Below are 20,955 nucleotides of genomic sequence, written 5' to 3' on the forward strand. Positions count from 1 at the left end.
TGCCGCCACCCGGGGGCAGAAGTCAGAGGTCTTCGTGTCTCACCTCTGACCACGTGAGCGGCTCGGCCCCACCCGCCAGCTAGGGAGCGTGGCCGGCTCGGCGGGCCCGCCCACGCCCTTTCGGCCTCTGCTGCGGCGCCATGAGTGCGGCGCCGGGCGCGCGGGGGCCGGTGTGCTCGGTAGGGTCCCCGCCGGGCCCCCCCATGCGGCCCCTGTTCAGACACGTGCGGTACGAGAACCTGGTGGCGGGTCTGAGCGGAGGGGTCGCCTCCACTCTGGTGCTGCACCCGCTGGACCTGGTGAAGATCCGCTTTGCTGGTGAGCCTCCCTCTGGTCCCCTCCCCCCACCCGTTCCCTGCAGAAAGGGCATCCTCCTTGCGTGGCTCCTCCGCCTGTTGGGGAAACTGAGTCACAATCTGTATTCTAGCCTGGTCTCGTAGTCTGCTTCTAACATAAGACAGCCCACTCTGGGTTTGGACCAAGAGGCCATCTAGTCCAGTATCCTGGCTTCCGACAGTGGCCAAGGCCAGGTGCCTTAGAGGGAATGGAGACAGAACAGTATTAAGTGATTCTTCTCCTGTTGCCCGTTCCCAGCTTCTGGCAAACAGGCTGGGACACCTCCCCATTAGGCATAGATTTTTGCCTTGCAGCTGGAATATTTTTAGCTAACTGGGAAAGGTGTTGCCTGCTCCTCCTTTTCTGGTGCCATGGGGTGCTGGAAATCAGCCACACCTCAACACTTCTTGTGAGAGATGAAGAGAGGGAGTGAGTGGGAGCTAAGAAGGCCCTATGTTTACAGCAAATCTTGAGCAGCCTGGTCCTAGGATTGAGAATCTAAGTAGTACTAAACTGTAACTAATCTTGTTACACTGACTAGATCTAAGAAGCTGTCAAAGGACACTTAACCTAAATACATCATTATAATAAGTATTTATCTTGTTTGGATGTGGCATACAATATTAAATTCCATATGTGTTATACTAACTTTTCTCATGGTATGTAACTGGGCAGTTTTACTATCTTTAGAACCAATACATGAAATTGTAGTGGCAAACGTATTTAGTTTAGTTCAGTTGTTGTAGGATGTGGTGCTAGTCAGCAGAGAGTTAAGTTAGAATTGCAGTTTTTCAGGCAGGAAAGATGTCATACTCTTTCAGATGAAAAACTTACGCAAGAACAAATAACAAATAATCTGGTAGCACTTTAAAGACATATCTACATGTTTTGTTAGTCTTTAAAGTGCTTCCACATTATTTGTTGTGTTTTACGCTTATCCTGTACAGACTAACTTGTCTACCCATTGAATCTTTCAGATGTGCTACTGTTGGTGTGATTAATGTGTTCTTCCTTTTGAAGCCTCTATTTTATTTTGTCTGTGTACAGGTTAAAAATTGCTTTATTTCTTTGCATTTATTTTAAATTGATTTGTGGATAATTTAGTCTCAAATTAAAAGCTGTGACATTTTGAAGAGTTTTAAAATATATAATGTTTTCTGTAACACTTAATGGATTTAAGGGGACTTATACTTTTTTGGTGTGGATTGAAACACTTTTTCCTAAACTTACAGATGGAGCATTTTGCATAGCATTAGGATACTGGAAAGTGAAACTGACTGAGTAGAAACAAAATTGACAAGATTTATTTCCATATTGAAAAGCTTATTGATAGACTCGCAGCAGATGGCATAGATTATGAAAAATAAACTAGTTTCAATAGGCTGGAAATACAAGTAATGTTTTTAACAAGACAATGTCCCTTCCTCTAAATTTTGTCTCCTTCCTGCCTTGTAAGTTTCTTTCCATGACATCTAATATCACATTTTGGCCTTAATTCGGCAATGCTAGTTAGAATTGTCTTGTAAATGAGCTCAGCTGTTAACTGCCACAGACCCCTCTAAGTTTTGCATTCCGTCTTTGCTCATGGAGTTTGACAGTTCCATTTTAGATTGCATTTGTGATTTCCCAAACCTCAGATGCTGGCTGTTTCTCAAGAGCTTTATGGTGTGACTAGAGTTTGTATCCCAAATCTCTGAGACTTGGGCTCCTTCTGTCACCAGCATGGGCCCTTCACATGCTCTTTTTTAATCCCCAGAAATAATTGGCTGGAGGAGCATGCTGATGCCTCTGGTGCAAAAAGAAACATAAATCTCATCCAGTGATTAAAAAACTCCTATGGTCCAGGTGATTTCCAGCAATCTCTTTATTTCTGGTGTTCGTGGCTACAGGTGCTGGGTTTTAGCCCCACAATGTCACTAATCAACCAGGGGAAGGGGATTTGAGCTGTCCCTGTGAAAGATTGGCTGAGACTGTAATACCAAAACTGTGTCCACAACCCCAAGATGGATTCTCACTGATACTGTGTACATGAGATGGAGGTGATAGGTTTAATTTATCTGTGCCAGGATTGAGCCCAGAAATCTCCAGCCTCTGCTGTCAACCAGAAATCAGGAGTGGTTAAAAAAATTGAATTTATTAATTAAAGTGAGGGTACATCTACACTTGCTCCCTAGTTCGAGCTAGGGATGCAACTGTAGCCGACCGAAATTGCTAATGTGCTTTGGAATGTGTTAGTTCAAATCAAATCCCTTGGTTCGAACTAATGTTACTCCTCATTTTTTTTTTGAGTAGCAGCATTCATTCGAACCACGAGGCTTGACAAACTAACACGTCCCAGAGTGCACTTCCTGGTTCGAATCAGCTGTTGAGCGGAATAACATGCAGGCAAGATTATGCTAATGAAGGGTGGGATATTTAAATCCCTGCTTCATTAGCAATTTCTGTTGCCTACATTTGCATCCCTAGCTCGAACTAGGGAGCAAGTGTAGATGTACCCTGAAAGTTTTAAAGCAGGCTTGGGTAGGAATTCCCATCTTCCAGATATCTAACTACAGTTAATTAGGGTGATTAGGAGAATGTTGAAATGATATTGATAACATGAGTTTAAGATTGTATGGCTAAACAACAAATTCACTGACCACCCTAATATATGTTCCAGGCTCTAGCTTCCCTATTATTTTGAGATCTTGCTGAGCCATTTCTTTCCCCAGTCTTAGTCTTTGTCACATGTTATGTACATGAGACATATCAAAGAATGGATATAATAAACAGAAAATGCTTTCTGTGTTTCTGTTACCAGACTACCATTTCTGAAAAGAGTTTAGTTCTGCTGCAAAAGTACTGTAATCCAGGAAGCCATTCTGGTTGAAAAACTTTTACCTGACTTTCTAATTGCTACCAAGTCTTAATAAAGTTGGAGAAGTCACAGTGTTTGCTTTAGCTTGATCTTTAGATCAAGGCTGAATCAGTGTTCCCTCTAAGATTTTCCATCTGTGAACAGAGTGAGTTTTGTCCTGTGCACCAATATTGATGTCATGTGCACTTGTTTGGATGTGTGCCACTGTGGCACCCAACAGTTAGTGTGCATATCTAATATATAAAGGAGAATGTTTGTAAGTTTGTGCACTAATAACTTGGACACTATAACAGCTACCGCAACCAAACTTTGCATGGGATAACCTTTCATCCTCAATCCGTTGGCTAGTTGAAAGCCTCGGGAGAGGAGCAGCCAGGAGGTCCCTCGAAGCACTGGAATCAGGAGCGATGTGTTCTCCTGCACTGAGACCTTAGGCTTCTTCCTGCACTTCGGCACAGCTGGAACGGCGATGGACACTAGACTCTAAACTAACCTATCCTACACTTATCCTAAAATAATACCCTAACTAACTCGCAACGCACCCGCCGAAGAGGCACGACGATGGCAGACGTGCTGTGACCGACGCTGCCTGACAGACAGACTCGACAACGAGATCTAATCTATCTAAAATCTAAACTATCTAACCTAAACCTAATTAAGTAAGATTATCAGAATATAAGACCAAGCCTTCCGCTTGGCTTAACTCGTAGATGATGCTAAACCTCACTCATACAACCCGGGACAAGACGTTAGACCACACACATACACCTCTCATGCACTAGTCTAACCTACACCTAGCCCGACGCAACAGCAAAACGGGTGTTGCTCAGGCCTTTATAGGTTAGACTCATGCATATGCATGAGGGTTCTGTTTTGAAGTGATTGGTCTGTACAAGATGCTCTTTTGCATAGCTTTAAAATGATTGGTTGTGGGACATATTAATTACATATTAATGAAACAACAACCGTTCCTATGAATATTCATCGAGCTAACAGTTTAAGCTGATGAATATTCATTTACAGTTTGAACTTTAAAATGAAACAAATCAGTACATAAGTCAGCAATGCAGTGTTCTTACAATAATTATATATGTATATCCACACCCAGCCAAGATAGATACAAGGTTACATTAGGCTCATCACCATCATAACATAACAATTAATTAATGATCATACTAGTCTTCAATTTTATACAATAATACAATTCTGTTTACACTGTGTTAAATGTAAACTGCTAAAATATAAGGAAAAGTCTTTAAAAAGATTTGGCAAAGTATAGAAAGTGTTTCTGTGCTTGCTTTATTTAAATTTAAATGATTAAAAGCAGCATTTATCTTCTGCATAGTAAGTTTCAAAACTACATTAAGTCAATGTTCCATTGTAATCTTTTGAAAGACCAACCATAACGTTTTGTTTAGAGTTTCTCCGTTCCTGTAAGTCCAAGGCTCTACCATTATTAGTTATGTCGGGAGGTTCACTATAACTTCCTTTATCACTCCACGTAGGGAAGAAGGTATTTGCCTTGTGGGTTTTATATAGTTCAATTTCTCAATTTATGGAATGTTGTTTTTCTAATGTAATCTCTTATTTTTTTTTAATAGTAAGTGATGGGTTGGAATTGAGACCAAAATATAATGGAATTCTACATTGTTTGACCACTGTTTGGAAGCAAGAAGGATTACAAGGCCTGTATAAAGGAGTGACCCCAAACATATGGGGTGCAGGTGCCTCCTGGGGACTCTACTTTTTCTTGTAAGTGGATCTGTAGAATATTAATATTCTATGCAAAATGATGCTTGATCGTAAGTGATGCTTTGATTTTGGGGAAGGGGGTACATAAAAGTTACCCTTTGTCATCACTTGCTATTTGAAGTCTTATTTACACTGTAAGCAGTTTGGGATAGGGACTTGTAAATTGTAGTGCGTGCCTCAGAGGGTAGTGTGCTCTAGTGAAAAGGCTGAATTGATTAAATTAAAGTTTTAATCATAATTTAACCAGCTAATCAAATTATTTCAATTAGCAAGCAGGAGGCTTGAGTTAAATCACTTTTAATATAGTCTTGCATTTCTTCTGTAGCTTTCCTAAAGAAAGGTTCATTCTCATTGAGTAATATAAACATTCAGAAGTGCTAAATTACAGCTAAATAAAACCTTGATGGGAAATGTGGTAGTTTATATGTCTATACACTTTCTTAAGAAATTATGTAGTGCAAAACACATTCAGTGTCTCTGGTTTTTTACATTTTATTAGAAAACGAAGAATGATGCATTTATTAGATTAATTGTTATTTGCATCTTTTCTAATATTTGAATGGTAATTGAAATTCAAATAAATGCATCAAAAAGCATTTTAAAATAGCTTTTATTAAATTAAACTACCTTAAATGTGCTGGATACATAAGAAAAAGATTATCAAAACGTAATGTATTTAAAACATATTGCTTTAAGGAAATGCTATCTGTGTTTAGTAATTTGACACATATTTTCTGGTCACCAAATCCTTCAAGATTTTAGAACTAGCATATCTTCTCACATCCCATTTTTATTCATGAATTGGAATAGGGAAAACAGGTTTTCCTGTTCTTGTTTTTCTCATTCTCAATCAGATTCTTAACTTTGATTGAACTTGTCATTGAACTATTTGAATGGACTAAAATGGAAAAAAGTCATTCTGCACCCTCAGTAGGGGGCAGTGCACTTAAAAGCTAGTTTAGCACTTCAGCAAACTTGGGTTCCAGATGCTTAGCCAGTGATTTTTTTTTTTTACCAGGTCAGTGGTTCGACTTCCTTTAAAACGTAGTCAACAAATAGAGAAAATGGCAGTATAGGTCTAAAAGGGACTTCAAGAGGTCATGTAGTCTATCCCTCCACTCTAGTGTAGGTTCAAGTACACTTAGACCATCCCTAATAGTTGTTTAATTTGTTCTTCAAGTCTTTCCATGACAGGGTTTGCATAAACTCCTTTGGTAGCCTGTTCTACTATTTAATTTCCTTATAGTCAGAAAGTTTCTTAATATCTAACTTAAATTTCCCTTGCTATAGCTTAAGCTTATTACTAATTTCCTACCATCAGTGGATATGGAGAGCAATTGATCATACTCTTCTTTATAATTGCGCTTATTATTTGAAGACTGTTACGTCATGTCCCTCTTTACCTCCAGCTCAGGACTAAACATACCCACATAGCCTTATTATTGTACACACAGCCTTCCTTATAGGCCTTTTATCATTTTTGTTACTCTCCTCTCTCTAATATGTCCATGTTTTCTTATTACCTGCCATGTACAACTAGATATGATTCTCCATCTGAGGCCTAACCAGTGCTGAGTGGAGTAGAACAATTGCCTTCTATGTCATACATGCTACATTCCTATTCATATGCTCCAGAATAATAACATCCTTTCACAGCTGCGACAATATGATCATCAGGGTTCGCCGAACCGCGGTGAGTCCTGCTTGCCAGCCGCGCTGTCCAGCAATCTGCGCATGCGCAGATCATTCTGCACGTGCGCAGATCGCCCGAACCCAGCTCTTCCGGGTTACAATCTACTCGGCACGGGCAAGTAGATTGTATCATTTGTCGAGCCCTGATGATCATATGCTGGCCCAGAGTGCATATTGCTGTCTAGCAGTTACTTGCATTTGTTTTTTCTTTGACATCATTTGCCTTTACTGATTTTCATCTTGTTGATTTCATAAAAATTCTCCAGTTTGTCAAGGTCATTTTTAATTCTAATCCTATACTCCATAGTACTTGCTATCCATCTCAGCCTCATATAATCTGCAGATTTTATAACCATTCTCCCTATTCCATTATTTAAGTCCTTAATGAAAATGTTGAGGCGTTCTGGACCCAGGATACACTACTGCAGGACCCCACTGGGTATATTTTTCTGGTACGACCATCAGCACTGATAACTACTTTTTGGGAGCAGTCTTTCAACCAGTTGTGTACCCCCTGTGATATGCAGAGTCCCCGGGGCACCAGCTGAGGTGACTCAATTAGGGTGCACTTCAAGATATGGGATGACAATCCCCAAAGATGGTGGTTACTCCAAAACTTATATTTAGTAGCACTAAACAGCTTCTGTATTCCCTTATTGATCACTCTGCAGTCCAAACCACTCAGTTCCCTTAAAGTACCCAGTCTCAGGCCATAACCCAGACACTCCTGTCAAATAAAGTTCTACTAATCTCTAGGGATGTTAAAATTCAGTTAAATAGGTAACCATGTAGCTGCTGAAAATCTCAGTGGTTACACGCTGCAGGCTGTTCACTTTAAAAGTTAAATAAGCTTTATGCTGGAGAGCCCCCAGTGAAGCCTCCCCAGAGTGGGGCTGCCAGCCCTTGCTAGTCCAGATCCAGGGGGAGGTAGCTTCCCTGCTGCTGCAAAGCCACCTCCCTGGCAACCAGCTGAGTGTAATGAACACCATTAACTTGCTACTAACTGATAAGATCATTTTTATTCAGTTACTCTAACATCCCAACTAATCCCAAAGGGTAGGCTACTTTACCTTCCAGATGAATAAATATTTCAGACCTTATCTCAAACCCACAGTTATAGCCAATTCTTATTAACTAAACAAAAATGTATTAAAGAACGAGTGTTGGTTAAAAATTCTGTATGTTTATAGATACGGATTCAATTCTTGAAATTGTGTTACGTAACAGAGATGGTGATCTTGTACTTGCAAAAGTTCTCTTAGAATTTAGTCCATGGTCATAGTCCAAAACCCATACCCGGGGTGATTCCCATCCAATGACTGTGACCTCAGTCCTTATGATTTAGGTTTCTCCTGTATGAAATCTCAAGCAGATCTGGGATCCTAAATCAATGGCCATTGCTGATCAGTGCTGAGTGGGGTAGAACAATTAGCTCCTATGTCATACATACCATTTTCTTATGAATACACTCCAGATTAATAATAATTTTCCAGGGCACCCCAGTATCCTGAGATCTTATGTCTTGCAGCTTTCCTCAGGTGCATCCAAGTAGATATGAGACCAACAGGTTTAGGACCCATGGGCCTTTATATATTTGCAGCAGCAGCCTATTGGCCTGGGAAACACAATACTCTTTTGATGTAACCTCATAGTAATTACACATAATCTTTAAGCAGTTTATCACAAAATGTTGACAGTGACATTATGATTCATCTAAATGTTAATATTCCCCTTTAATCACTGAACCATCAGTTGTAGCAATAGACCGGAAATGTCCATTTACATGGTTAGCATATATAAGATAAACACACATAACTAGTATTGCCTCTAATTTCTAATATAGGTTTGTATTTCTAAGTTCTAGCCTAGCTAGAATCATAGAATACTAAACCTGGAAGGGACCTTGAGAGATCATCAAGTCCAATCCTCTGCCTTCACAGTAGGACCAAGCACTATATAAATCATCCCTGACAAATGCCTATCTAACCTGCTCTTAAATATCTCCAATGATGGAGATTCTGCTACCTTCCTAGGCAATTCTTTCCAGTGTTTAACTATTGTTAAAAGCACTGTTTAAAGCATTGTATGGCTTTAATTAGCATTTATGCTTTTCTCACCTGTTTCTACAGGTTGACTTTGGGTCATTTGGCCTGAGATCGTTTAATGCTTTCTGGCCATGTGTCCTACTTGGCACAAGTTTTGTTGCAGGTATACAGGCAGTCCCCGGGTTACATACAAGATAGGGACTGTAGGTTTGTTCTTAAGTTGAATCTGTATGTAAGTCGGAACTGGCGTCAGCCGCTGCTGAAACTGATCAGTTTCAACCGCGGCTGAATCTGGACGCCAGTTCTGACTTACATACAGATTCAACTTAAGAAACCCAGGCGTCCCCAAGTCAGCTGCTGCTGAAACTGATTAGCGGCTGATTCCAGGAAGCCTGGGGCAGAGCATCTCTGCCTCGGGCTTCATGTAGTCAGCCGCTGGTCAGTTTCAGCAGCAGCTGACTTGGGGACGCCTGGGGCAGAGCAGCTGGGGTGCTGCTGGGTTGCTCCAGTAGCGCGGCTCCTCGGCGCTACTGGAGCAACCCAGCAGCCCCCCATCTGCTCTGCCCCAGGCGTCCTGATTCAGCCGCTGCTGAAACTGACCAGCAGCGGCTGAATCAGGACGCCTGGGGCAGAGCAGCTGGGGTGCTGCCGGGTTGGTCCGGACCAACCCGGCAGCCCCCAGCTGCTCTACCCCAGGGGTACGCAAGAAAAGCCTGGTCTTCTGGGGGGGGGCACTAGCTGCACCCCCCTCCCACCCAGCAGACCAGGGAGATGGGGGTGGCGGGACCGCCCAAGTCCTCCATGGCTTTGCTCCGTCTCCCTGGTCTGCTGACCTGGGAGACGCGGAGCAAAGCCGCAGAGCACGCGGGCAGTGGGACAGTCCAGGCGCACAGCAGCTGTCCCACTGCTGGTGTGCTCCGAGGCTTTGCTCCCCATCTCCCTGGTCTGCTGGTCCCGCTGCGGGCGTGCTCCAAGGCTTTGCTCCCCGTCTCCCTGCAGACCAGGGAGACGGGGAGCAGCTTTTCTCGCCCCGGAGGATGGGGGCGGCGGACCGCGGCGCATCTGGGCGTCCTGCCGCTCCCGTCTTCCGGGGCGAGAAAAGCCCCGTTCGTAACTGCGGATCCGATATAAGTCGGATCCGCGTAACTCGGGGACTGCCTGTATAACAGTGAAGGCAGCAGCGCAGAGTCGGGAGGCAAGGGAGGTTGCTGCGAAGCAGCTTCTGTCTGTGGGGAGCTCAGACCCCACACGGACAGGAGCTGGTGCCACCCCGTGCTGCTGCCTGTGTATCAGAGGCATCAGTGCAGGGTGGTAGATGGGAGTCGGTCTTCATGCAGAGCTGGTTTTTAAACCAGCTCCCCTTGTGGACCTGCTCCTGCTTGCCCCCCTGCACTGCTGCCTCTGCTAGAGAGGCAACAGCGCAAGGTGGTAAGGGGCTTCCCGGGAGTGGGGCTGGGAGCACGTTGGCTGCCAGCCCTGCCTCTGGGGACTATCGAATACTCATGTAACCACTAAAATTTGATGCGATTACACAACTATACAGTTATATGCTATTTAACATCCCTACTGTGAGGAGTTACAGAGGGTAACAAAATGGTAAATTAAATGAGATATTGGAGTCAGCATGGATAGTTCTCTGAAAATTTCCGCTCCATGCACAACAGCAATCTAAAAGTCTCCCAGTATGTTAGGAACTACTAGGAAGGGGATATATTACGATTTCATAAATCCATGGTATCTCCACTCCTGGGATAGTGTGTCCAATTCTGTTTGTCCCATCTGAAAAAGGATATAGCGGAACTGGAAAAGGTTCAGAGAATAGCAAGATAATCAAAGGTATGGACTGGTTTCCATATGAGAAGAAACTAAAAGGATTGAGTCTGTTCACTTGGAAAGGAGACTTCTAAGTAGGGATATAAGAGAGGTCTATAAAATAATGAATAGTGTGGAGAACATGAATAGACAAATTTCATGCTGTCCAAAAACCAGGGCAAAATGCAGGACGATGTAGCACTTGAAAGACTAACAAGATGGTTTATTAGATGATGAGCTTTCGTGGGCCAGACCCACTTCCTCAGATCAAGTGGGTCTGGCCCACGAAAGCTCATCATCTAATAAACCATCTTGTTAGTCTTTAAAGTGCTACATTGTCCTGCATTTTGCTTCAGCTACCCCAGACTAACACGGCTACATTTCTATCACTATTCTACATGCAAAAACCAGGGGTCACTCTATGAAATTAATAAATGATTTTAATACAAATAAGGAATCACTTTTCATAAAACTCACAATTAATCTGTAGAAATAATTGTAATTGGATGTTGTGATGGCCAAAAGTATAACTGGGTTCCAAAAAGAGATAGGTAGGTTCATGGAAAATAGGTCCATCAATGACTATTAACTAAGATGATCAGGGATGAAACCACATGTTCAGGACCAACCCTAAGTCCTGTAACCAGAGTGTAGAGAACAAAATAGGGTAGTTCACAACATATTTGTCCTGTTCTATGTTTTTCCCTGAAGCTCTTGTACTGGCCTCTGTTAGAGATAGGATAGTAGGCAAAATGGATTACTGTCTGACCTAATATGGAAGCTCTTTTGGTCAAGCATTGTGAATCCTTTTTTCTTAAACCTGAAATAATTTATGCTAAATAGAAAATAAGAACCTGAATTTCAATAGATATTAGTGATTAAATAGGCACTGTAAGTTAGTTTACTGAAGCTGAAAAGAAAGACGTGTAAAGAAATCAATGTGTGCTAGTCAGCTTCTCAAAATTTCTTTTGAGGTGATGGTTTTTTGCCCTTTGGGGTCTTTTGTTCAATGTATAGAGTGTTAAATTTGTTCATTAACTGTAAAATGGCAACTGATTCCCCGCTGCCCAGAACTAATTCAAATAGAGAACAATTATTTGCTGCAACTCTGTAAAACTGTTCTGATTATTTAGAGCTTATTCAGAGAGTAGTTATTAACAGTTTGCAGTCATGCTGGAAAGGCATAATGAGTGGTTCCGCAGGTGTCTGATTTGGGACCAGTTCTGTTCAATATCTTCATCAATGATTTAGATGATGGCGTAGAGAGTACAATTATTAAGTTTGCAGATACCACCAAACTGGGACAGATTTAAAGTGCTTTGGAGGTTAGAGTCAAAATTCAAAATGATCTGGACAAACTGGAGAAATGGTGTGCGGTAAATAGGATGAAATAAGGACAAATGCCAAGTACTCCACTTAGGAAGGAACAATCAGTTTTACACATACAGAATGGGAAACAACTGTCTAGGAAGGAGTACTGCTGAAAGGGATTTAGGGGTCATAGTGGACCACAAATTAAACAAGAGTAACCAGTGCGATGCTGTCACAAAAAAAAGCAAACATGATTCTGGGATGCATTAACAGGACTGTTGTGAGAAAGACACAAGAAGTCATTCTTCCACTCTACTCTGCGCTCATTAGGCCTCAAGTGGAGTATTGTATCTAGTTCTGGGCACCACGTTTCAAGAAAGATTTGGAGAAGGTCCAGAGAAGAGCAACATGAATGATTAAAGGTCTAGAATACATGAGCTATGAGGGAATACTGAAAGAATTGGGCTTGTTTAATTTAGAAAAGAGAAGACAGACAGGGGACATGATAGTGGTTTTCAAGTATCTAAAAGGGGTGTTACAAGGAGAAAAATTGTTTTCCTTGACCTCCGATGATAGGACAAGAAGCAATGGGCTTAAATTTCAACAAGGGAGGTTTAGGTTGGCCATTAGGAAAAACTTCCTAACAGTCAGGGTGGTTAAACGCTGGAATAAATTGCCTAGGGAGGTTGTGGAATCTCCAACCTGCTCTTATCTATCCATCACTGGAGATATTTATCTATCAGGGATGATCTAGACAGTGCTTGGTTCTTGCCGTGAGGGCAGGGGACTGGAGTCAGTGACCTCTCATGGCCCCTTCCAGTTCTAGAATTCTAAGATTCTCTTCTGACTTCTACGTGTTAACCTCCAAGAGAAAGTTCACCCAAAATCCAGAATTCAAACTGGGGGCATGAGGTCAGTCCAGCAGATCTAAGTAATGTAGTGCTAGAAAAGATATCTGCAGCCTAGGTTTTATGAAGAAGCAGTCTTTTACAATTCATACAAACTAATTCTTGAGTTCAGATGAAAGTTACAGGGTGTAGTCCCATTTCTGTCATCTAGGAATATTCTGTCATTTTAAGGATACTGTTGTAAAAGATATTTAAATAGCCGAAAGCTACAATTCAGCAACTTGTATTGCATCTCCTAAGACAGGTTAGCCTTTGACTCTCTCTGCTCTGTAAGGGTGAATAAAGAAATATACAGTCTTTTCCTAAATTATATGTATTTCTTCTATCTATGTTTTACTTTTTTCTAGTTATAATGCCATCAAAGCCTACAAGGAAGAAAGAAAGCTGGAAAGTCTCGGTGCAACCGAACACCTAGTGTCAGCTGCTGAGGCTGGTGAGGAAAGTGCAAACAAGATTAATGTTTACTTCCAGCCTATCCATATGTTGTTTTTGCCTTTGTCAATGTTGTTTTTTCTTCCAGATGGCAAGTGCAAGTGTTTCAGTCCAGCTGCACTCACTTATAAATTAATAAATAATAATGTTTAATTGGACAGCTGTGTACTCTACAGTTTTATTCATAAACAGCAACTCCTTAAATGTTTTATGGATGCATAGATCTCTTTTCTTAATATTTTATACAAATACTAGTGCTTAGACTATATGCAGCTGTGAAATAAAAGGCCAAAAATTATTAAATGTATTAAAGTTCATTTTGAGAACTTGGAAGACACACACAGATATTGGATCCAGTCAGGCATCTTTTGAAGTCAGTGCAATAACTTCATTGGCTTTGAGCGGTGACTTGGACCTATAGTGTCAATAAGATCTAGAATTCAGATCAATTTTATTATTCAGGTGTTAAAAGGATCTGAATTCCAGATCTGATTGACACTACAGGTCCAATCTACAGCTGAAAATATCTTACCTACAAAATACAATTATTTGTTTATGGCGATTTTTAGTCTAAATCATTCATAATGTTTTTATATGTTTTTCTGATGTAGACATTAATCTGGGAGCTTTGAAGGAATTCTTGTTGCTGTACAATATTGCTTTAATATTTAGTTTAGTGAGACACCCACTCATTAAATAGTATTAGTTTGTCATTACATTAAAGTCCTATGACTTAAAATAATCTGTTAAACTACATCAGGTCAATCATTCTGATAGCTCTAAGTGGTTCACTACATGAATATTTTATTTCTGTGCACATTTGTTTAATTTACAAGATTCGTGTACCATAAGGATGAATTGTGGTGATTAAAGCACATATAAAATAAAACAAACTTCTTATGTCCAGATTCCACTGTTTGAACCAGGGTGGAGTAAAGGAGGTATATCATTGGTTCTAATGCAGGGGGTACACAGGGAGTCCTGTGGTCTGCTGCATGCACCTCTGCATAGACCCCATAAATTATTGTCTCAAAAGTCCAGAGGAAAAGAGTAGGTTGCCTAAATTTTTCTTGTTGAGTACTCTTGTAGGATGGATGGATGTTATAGTAGAACTTTGTATGTTGTACTGAACTGAACAAACTGGTGCAAACCTTCATAGCTGGCATTGTTAATATTAGTGTAACTTCCATCTGTTCTTAGGAGTCATGACCCTCTGTATCACAAACCCGATATGGGTAACGAAGACGCGGCTTGTGTTACAATATGATACTGGCATTGAATCATCGAAGCACCAGTACAAAGGAATGTTTGATGCTCTAATAAAGATATACAAGCTGGAGGGTATACGTGGCTTATATAAGGTAATATAATTTAGCATTATGGATAGGAATTCTGGAATTTCACAGATGTAATAGCACGGTGGCTCTTGTGGAATTGGAAAGAAACATGTTATTTTAAAAGCTGCCTTTCATTGTCTCATAAGCCTGTTTCTACCACATGAGAAGACTGCTGTCAGAAAAGGATTATAATGGTAAGCAGAGGTTGCAAAAAGATAAGCAGTAGTGAAACTAGAAGAGGGAAGGCTATGAGGTGTATGGACAAAAGCAGTATGGGCTAAAGTGAGAGGAGTATAGCTAAAATGGAAAAGTTGAAGCCAGAACTGCTTTGGCTTAATAATCATGAATTTTTCTTCTGTAATATTCCTTCTAGTCATTGGAGAACTGAGGTGTCAGCAACAGAGCATAATTTCTACTGCAGATTGATGCTGTTACTGATCAAACTGTTCCCCCACATCCAGTCCCATCTCTGCTTGTCTTTCTGACATCTCGTGAATGTCCAATCATTGTCTTAAATGAAGTATGACTGAAACAGAGTTATTAATCTTCCTTCCATTTTTATGGACAATACTACAGTTACCTCACTCATCCCATTTACAGACATTGAGGCCTGTAAAGTGTTGTCATCAAGATCCAAATATTTTGTAGAATTTTAAATTTGGCTACAGCAACTAGCTACCCAACTGCCGCTGTAGCTCTTTTATTCTCCCCATGTGATAATTTATTTAAGGGAAAAAAATAAAAACTAGATTTGAACTTCATTCTGCCTTCCCTCATTCAGGTCATGACACTGGATAGTCATCAGTACCTTAGAGACTTGAAGAACGCTGGTTGTTCTAATCAAACTACCGTGGAGGAATAGGTTTACTGGCTCTTAGCTACTATGAGTAGGTTACTGAATGTTCATCTCCCTTATTTGCTGATAGAAATCTGATCTCAGTATTCTGAGATTGATATAGCAAGTAGGGTTGTTAGATGGCTAAAATTTCATGTGGTTACACTACTATTCAATTACATGCTATTACATGATGATTCAATAGCCCCTAGGGCAGGGCTGGCAGCCAGTACACGCCGACCCCACTCCCAGGGAACCCCCTGCCACCCCTCACAGCTGTGTCTCTATCAGAGGCAGCAGTGTGGGGTGTCAGGCGGGAACCAGTCTGTGAGGGGAGCCAGTTTTAAAAAATGGCTTCCTGCGATAATTGGCTCCCGCCCCGCACTGTTACCTCTGATACAGAAGCAGCAGCGTGGGGCAACTGTAGCCCTTGTCTGCGAGGGAGCCGAGTTCCCCATAGACAGAGGCTGCTGCCACGAAGCAGCCCCCCTGCTGCACACAACACCTCTATCTCCCCTCCCCCCCCCCCCCAATGCTGCTGCCTCTATTAGAGGCAGCAATGCAGGGGGGATAAGTGGCACTGTGGAGCCGGTGGGGGGGGACGGGGAAACTGGCTTTTAAACCAGTGCCGCCAGCACTACGGATGTTAAATTTCAGTTAATCGGCTAATTGAGTAGTTGATGGAATTTCTATCAATTAGTCGTTAAGGAGGACACTCGCTACCCCGGCTGCGCCTCTCCCTTTGAAAGGTACAGGAGCCATGGGCGACTCGTATACCTTTCAAAAGGAGAGAGGCAGCAGGTTCTCCTCTGCGCCTCTTGCTTTGAAATTTACAGGAGCCACAGGCAGCAGTCGGGACAGTGCAAGCCGGACTATTTCAGTCCCCACTCACATTATTTTCCCTCTGCCTCCCCTGCCCCCGGTGGAGATGGTGCTGGGGGGGGGGGGGGACTGGCATTTGCTTATTGGGTAGTCGACTAGTGGCTACATCCCTACCAAGTACCAGCTCCTGCCTGCCCCTCCGAACCCCACTGCCTCTGTAGGAGGCAGCAAGAGGGGGGAAGGTGGGTCTATGGAGCCGGTACGTGTCGGGAGCCTGCTTGAAAGCTGGCTCCCTGTGCAGCAGCATGGGTAGTGAGGGGGGCAGGCAGCTTTAAGCCAGTTCCTCATGGACACCGACTGCCACTGACACGGGCAGCAAGGGGGGAGGGAGTGCATGTAGTTGTCTGCATGTTGACAATCCCTAATAGCAGGTACCAATCAATGAATGCCAAGTTCTGTAACTCTGAAAAAAGATACCGTATTTTCCGGCGTATAGGGCGACTGGGTGTATAAGACGACCCCCTATCTTTTTAATTAAAAGATAGGGTTTCATCTTATACCCCAGCGCCCCTCCGCCTCCTTTGCTCCCGGTGTCCCTGGTCTGCTGGAGATGGTCCCCAGCAGACCAGAGGCACCGGGAGCAAAGCCGCCAGGAGCGCCTGGGCTGCCCCTCCGCGGCTTTGAAAGCCTCGGGGGAAGCCGGCGGGGGGGCATCCCAGGCGCGCATGGGCTGCCCCCCCGCCGGAGCCCCTCCGCGGCTTTGAAAGCCTCGGGGGAAGCCGGCGGGGGGGCATCCCAGGCGCGCATGGGCTGCCCCCCCGCCGGAGCCCCTCCGCGGCTTTGAAAGCCTCGGGGGAAGCCGGCGGCGGGGCATCCCAGGCGCGCATGGGCTGCCCCCCCGCCGGAGCCCCTCCGCGGCTTTGAAAGCCTCGGGGGAAGCCGGCGGCGGGGCATCCCAGGCGCGCATGGGCTGCCCCCCCGCCGGAGCCCCTCCGCGGCGGCGCGGAGGGGCTCCGGCGGGGGGGCAGCCCATGCGCGCCTGGGATGCCCCGCCGCCGGCTTCCCCCGAGGCTTTCAAAGCCGCGGAGGGGCTCCGGCGGGGGGGCAGCCCATGCGCGCCTGGGATGCCCCGCCGCCGGCTTCCCCCGAGGCTTTCAAAGCCGCGGAGGGGCTCCGGCGGCGGGGCATCCGGCGTACAAGACGACCCCCGATTTTTGGGGGATGTTTTTTAACATCAGAGGTCGTCTTGTACGCCGGAATATACGGTACATCACTTACTACTTAACCTGAAGACACTGAGATGCTTGTGTGTGCCTGGATAAATGTTTGTTCGGTTCCATGTTGATCAGTTCTCATTTCTTGCATCTGTTTTAACTTCTTAAATTATGTTCCATTGAATTGCTGTTCAGATTTTCCATGTGTTTAGCATATGTCTTGATCTTAGATGCCTCCCTTTAGTGATAACCTTACCTACAAGAGTAGGGATATAAGCTAGGTACTTCCTTTTGAAAGATCCTGTAATAGCTGTTATCTAAAGCAGGCAACCTATGTAAATATCAACACCAAGCAATATTTGCTTGAGATTAAGGCTGTCTTGGCCTGTTGTTCTAATATAGACTCCTGCAGGCCTTTTTTTTTTAAAACAATGAGGTGTAAAGCAAAGAAACTTTATTTAGTATGCAGTAGAGATTCTGTGATCCAGGAATACAAATGTGTATTCAGTATTATCTTCAGATAACTGTTTGCAGATAAGGTTACCCTTCCTCATTCTCCATAGTTGAGTCTAACCAGTTCTTACTTCTCATATTTCACTACCTCTTCTATACCTTGTGGGCTGCAGTCATCATCTGGTGGGTGAGAGACTTGGAATCTAGCCCTCCAGCAAAAGGACAGTAAAGATATCTCCCATCTGGACTGTAATTACCCCAAAAGCAAAATGCGTATCTTTCACACCTCAGTGATGCAGAGTTGCTCTGAAGCATGCCCTGAAACAGGAGCTTTCTCTCTAGCCTGTTGCAGAGAAGGCTTTGCATCTACAATTTTCTGCCCTGTCTGGGATTGGTAGTTCATTTTCCCTGTTTATACAGAGTTTCTCAATAACCTGTGTTCCCTGAGCTAAAGTGTTGTTTCTTGATTCTCCCCAGGCCCAGTCAGTAGTCATTCTGTTGATGCAGGGTGAAGGAGGCTTCGTTTGACCTAGCTTGCAGCCCTAAAATAAGCTCAAGTGCCTAGTGCGAGGTTTGACGCCTGCACCCTTACTGTATTGCCTCAAGCCTTTTCCTTCAGATGCTTGACACTAAGGTTCGTTCTGTTCTGTTCTGTTCACCTTCTTTCTGTATTCCATCTTTTAGGCTCTTTTTTGGGTAAAGAGACCAGAGAAAGGGACACTAGGTTGTTTCTATGGTGGAAAGACCAGGGAGAGACTGCCAAACTGACGCAAAAACGGCTCTTTTCTTATAGTCCAGCTATCACATAATATGCCTTGCCCAGCAGCAAACTCCAGGAGACTTCATCTGTCAGAACTCCTTTGTTTGAAAGGATTGAGGCCCAGTAAACAGTAGGATGGTATTGCCAAGTATTAAGAGCCATCATATTAGTCCCAGAACCTAAGCATAAGAAATCAAGATTTTGGCCCCAAAATGTCATACGATTGGTTTTAAACCTATATTAATGTTTTAGTTTTCTTCAAGATTCGTGTTCTCTAGTTTTTCTCCATAACCGTTAGGTATAAAAAATTAAAAAGTAAGTAAATATAATCACAAGACCCTAAGGTGCTGGGGTTTTAAGAGAAATCCCAAATATATTTTGAAACTCAAAATAAAAATCACTTGGTTTGAGCATGCCAACTGCATAGCACATTTTGGTTTTTTCCATAGATTAAAGCTGCTGATTAACAATAAATTCTTTTGTCAAGAGGATATGTAAACCCTTAACAGAGGTTTTTTTTAATTCTCATGCTTCTGCTAGTGTAATCTCCTCTGTGGCCTTGGTGCCTCCAAACTTGCATCTTCAGGTTCATCCCAGGTCAGTGATGAAATGACAGCAGCAATTAGAAATAAAAAAGCAATATGTAACAATTGGAAAAGGAAGGCTTCCCTTATCAATTCTTCTACACTACATCATTTGCAATTCCCCTTGTATTCTTTGAAATCAATGAAAATCGATGATTGTCAGGGCGAAGGACAATAAGGTGTTTTAAATTATATTATGAACAAAATCCTAGCAATCGTTGATAGACCTATGGAAATGATATAATTGTTGATGATGATGATGATGATGGGAGAAAATGAAGAAGTGCAAATATTTCCGTTCTGTATTTGGCAGAGATAATGCTTTCCAAGTACATTAGTAACTGTGAAAGAAAATGCCTTTGATAACTACATTTGAGTGAACGTTATCCAGGCCTGCTGGTGTCCTAAAAGAGTTGGCTGAGAGAATCTGTACTGCTAATGTTTTTTTTCCTCAGTAAACCTTGAATATCAGGGAAATTCCAGAGGACTGGAAGAGTGCTAGTATTGTGCCAATATTAGAAAGGAGGGGGGCAAATGGGATGACCTGGATAATGATAGGCTGGTTTCATGTGGTTACACAACTATTCAATTACAAGCTATCTAACATCCCTACCTGTTATAACAGTCTCAGAATGATGAGATCAGATTTCCCTCAGCAAATAAGGAAGATGAATATTCAGTAACCTATCCATAGTAGCTAAGAGCCAGTAAACCTATTCTTCCACAGTAGTTTGATTAGAACAACTAAAGTTCTAAGGTACTGATCACCAATTTATACTATTAGTCACTGTTGAAAATGTGGATTAGCACTAAATTAGTGCTACACAATTACCTTTATCAACCAAACTTGACATCTCAGAGATGAAACCCATGTTGACTAGCATTAATTATATTCATATCTTTTACTACTCAATCAGCTGAATCCAATATCAGGTTTTGCATTACTCTAGCTATATAGTGCTTATTTTTTAAATTATATAGTATTTATACAATGAAAAACTTGTTAAATATACTAGTATTTCTAGTTGAGTTCCTCATGGATTAGTAGTAGGCCCAATGCTATTCAACATTTTCATCAGTGACTAATAGTATAAAATAACTAATGATTAAACTTAATAAATTGCTGGACCCTACTTCCCTTAAAGGGCCAGACATTTTGTGTTGTATTCACAAGAACACAACCTGATAGCATCGTGGACATTGCAGGCACTGGCAAGTAGTAATCACTGCTAGTGACTGGCTAAGAACCTGAACCCATCCTATGAGTTGTCATCTTGTCTGCCCCGGCCAATTATGTGCCTTGTTCACCTGTCCTATCTTTTAGATTCTGCTATTCCTCCCTGTTCCACACACCCAAGCACCTCAGAAGTGCTGTCACTCTCAGGAGGGGTGGACTTTGCTTGGTCTCTTGAGGTCCAGGGTTATTCTGCCTTTGTGACTGTGTTGAACTGACGATTCCCTACAAGAGACTTGGATTATTCAGACTTCTACCCCAATGGCAGTGCCTCCTGGGAAGTGATTGGTAACCCACCCTAATAAGGGATATCCTAATTTTTTTAATAAGTACACAATTCTCAAATGTCCAAATCACACCAGTAAGCTTTATTAAACAATAAAAATTGTAAAGACAAAAAATGTCAGGAAGAAGATATACTAAATAAGTATACATGAACATGGCTAGATTTCTAAAATATCTGGACACCACTATTTGTAAAGGAATCTATAACCCTCTTTATTTTCTTTTGGTCACTTAATACAACCAACCACAAAGTCTCCCTGACTCTCATTATGTCATCCCCGTACCA

At 42.5% G+C, this 20,955-nt stretch overlaps 1 protein-coding gene across 2 annotated transcripts in view; it reads left to right on the plus strand.

Annotated features, from left to right (window-relative positions):
• SLC25A32 (solute carrier family 25 member 32) overlaps nucleotides 1–20,955 on the plus strand; it is a 27,956-nt gene continuing 7,001 nt past the window's right edge. For both annotated transcript variants that reach the window (XM_075920243.1, XM_075920244.1), the window contains exons 1-4: nucleotides 1–318; nucleotides 4,795–4,945; nucleotides 13,061–13,146; nucleotides 14,346–14,506. In XM_075920243.1, the coding sequence (XP_075776358.1) occupies nucleotides 141–318; nucleotides 4,795–4,945; nucleotides 13,061–13,146; nucleotides 14,346–14,506 (576 nt within the window). In that variant the 5' untranslated portion in view covers nucleotides 1–140. The remainder of the gene's footprint in view (nucleotides 319–4,794; nucleotides 4,946–13,060; nucleotides 13,147–14,345; nucleotides 14,507–20,955) is intronic.

Source organism: Pelodiscus sinensis, chromosome 2 (assembly GCF_049634645.1).
Source record: "Pelodiscus sinensis isolate JC-2024 chromosome 2, ASM4963464v1, whole genome shotgun sequence".
Taxonomy (NCBI): domain Eukaryota; kingdom Metazoa; phylum Chordata; order Testudines; family Trionychidae; genus Pelodiscus; species Pelodiscus sinensis.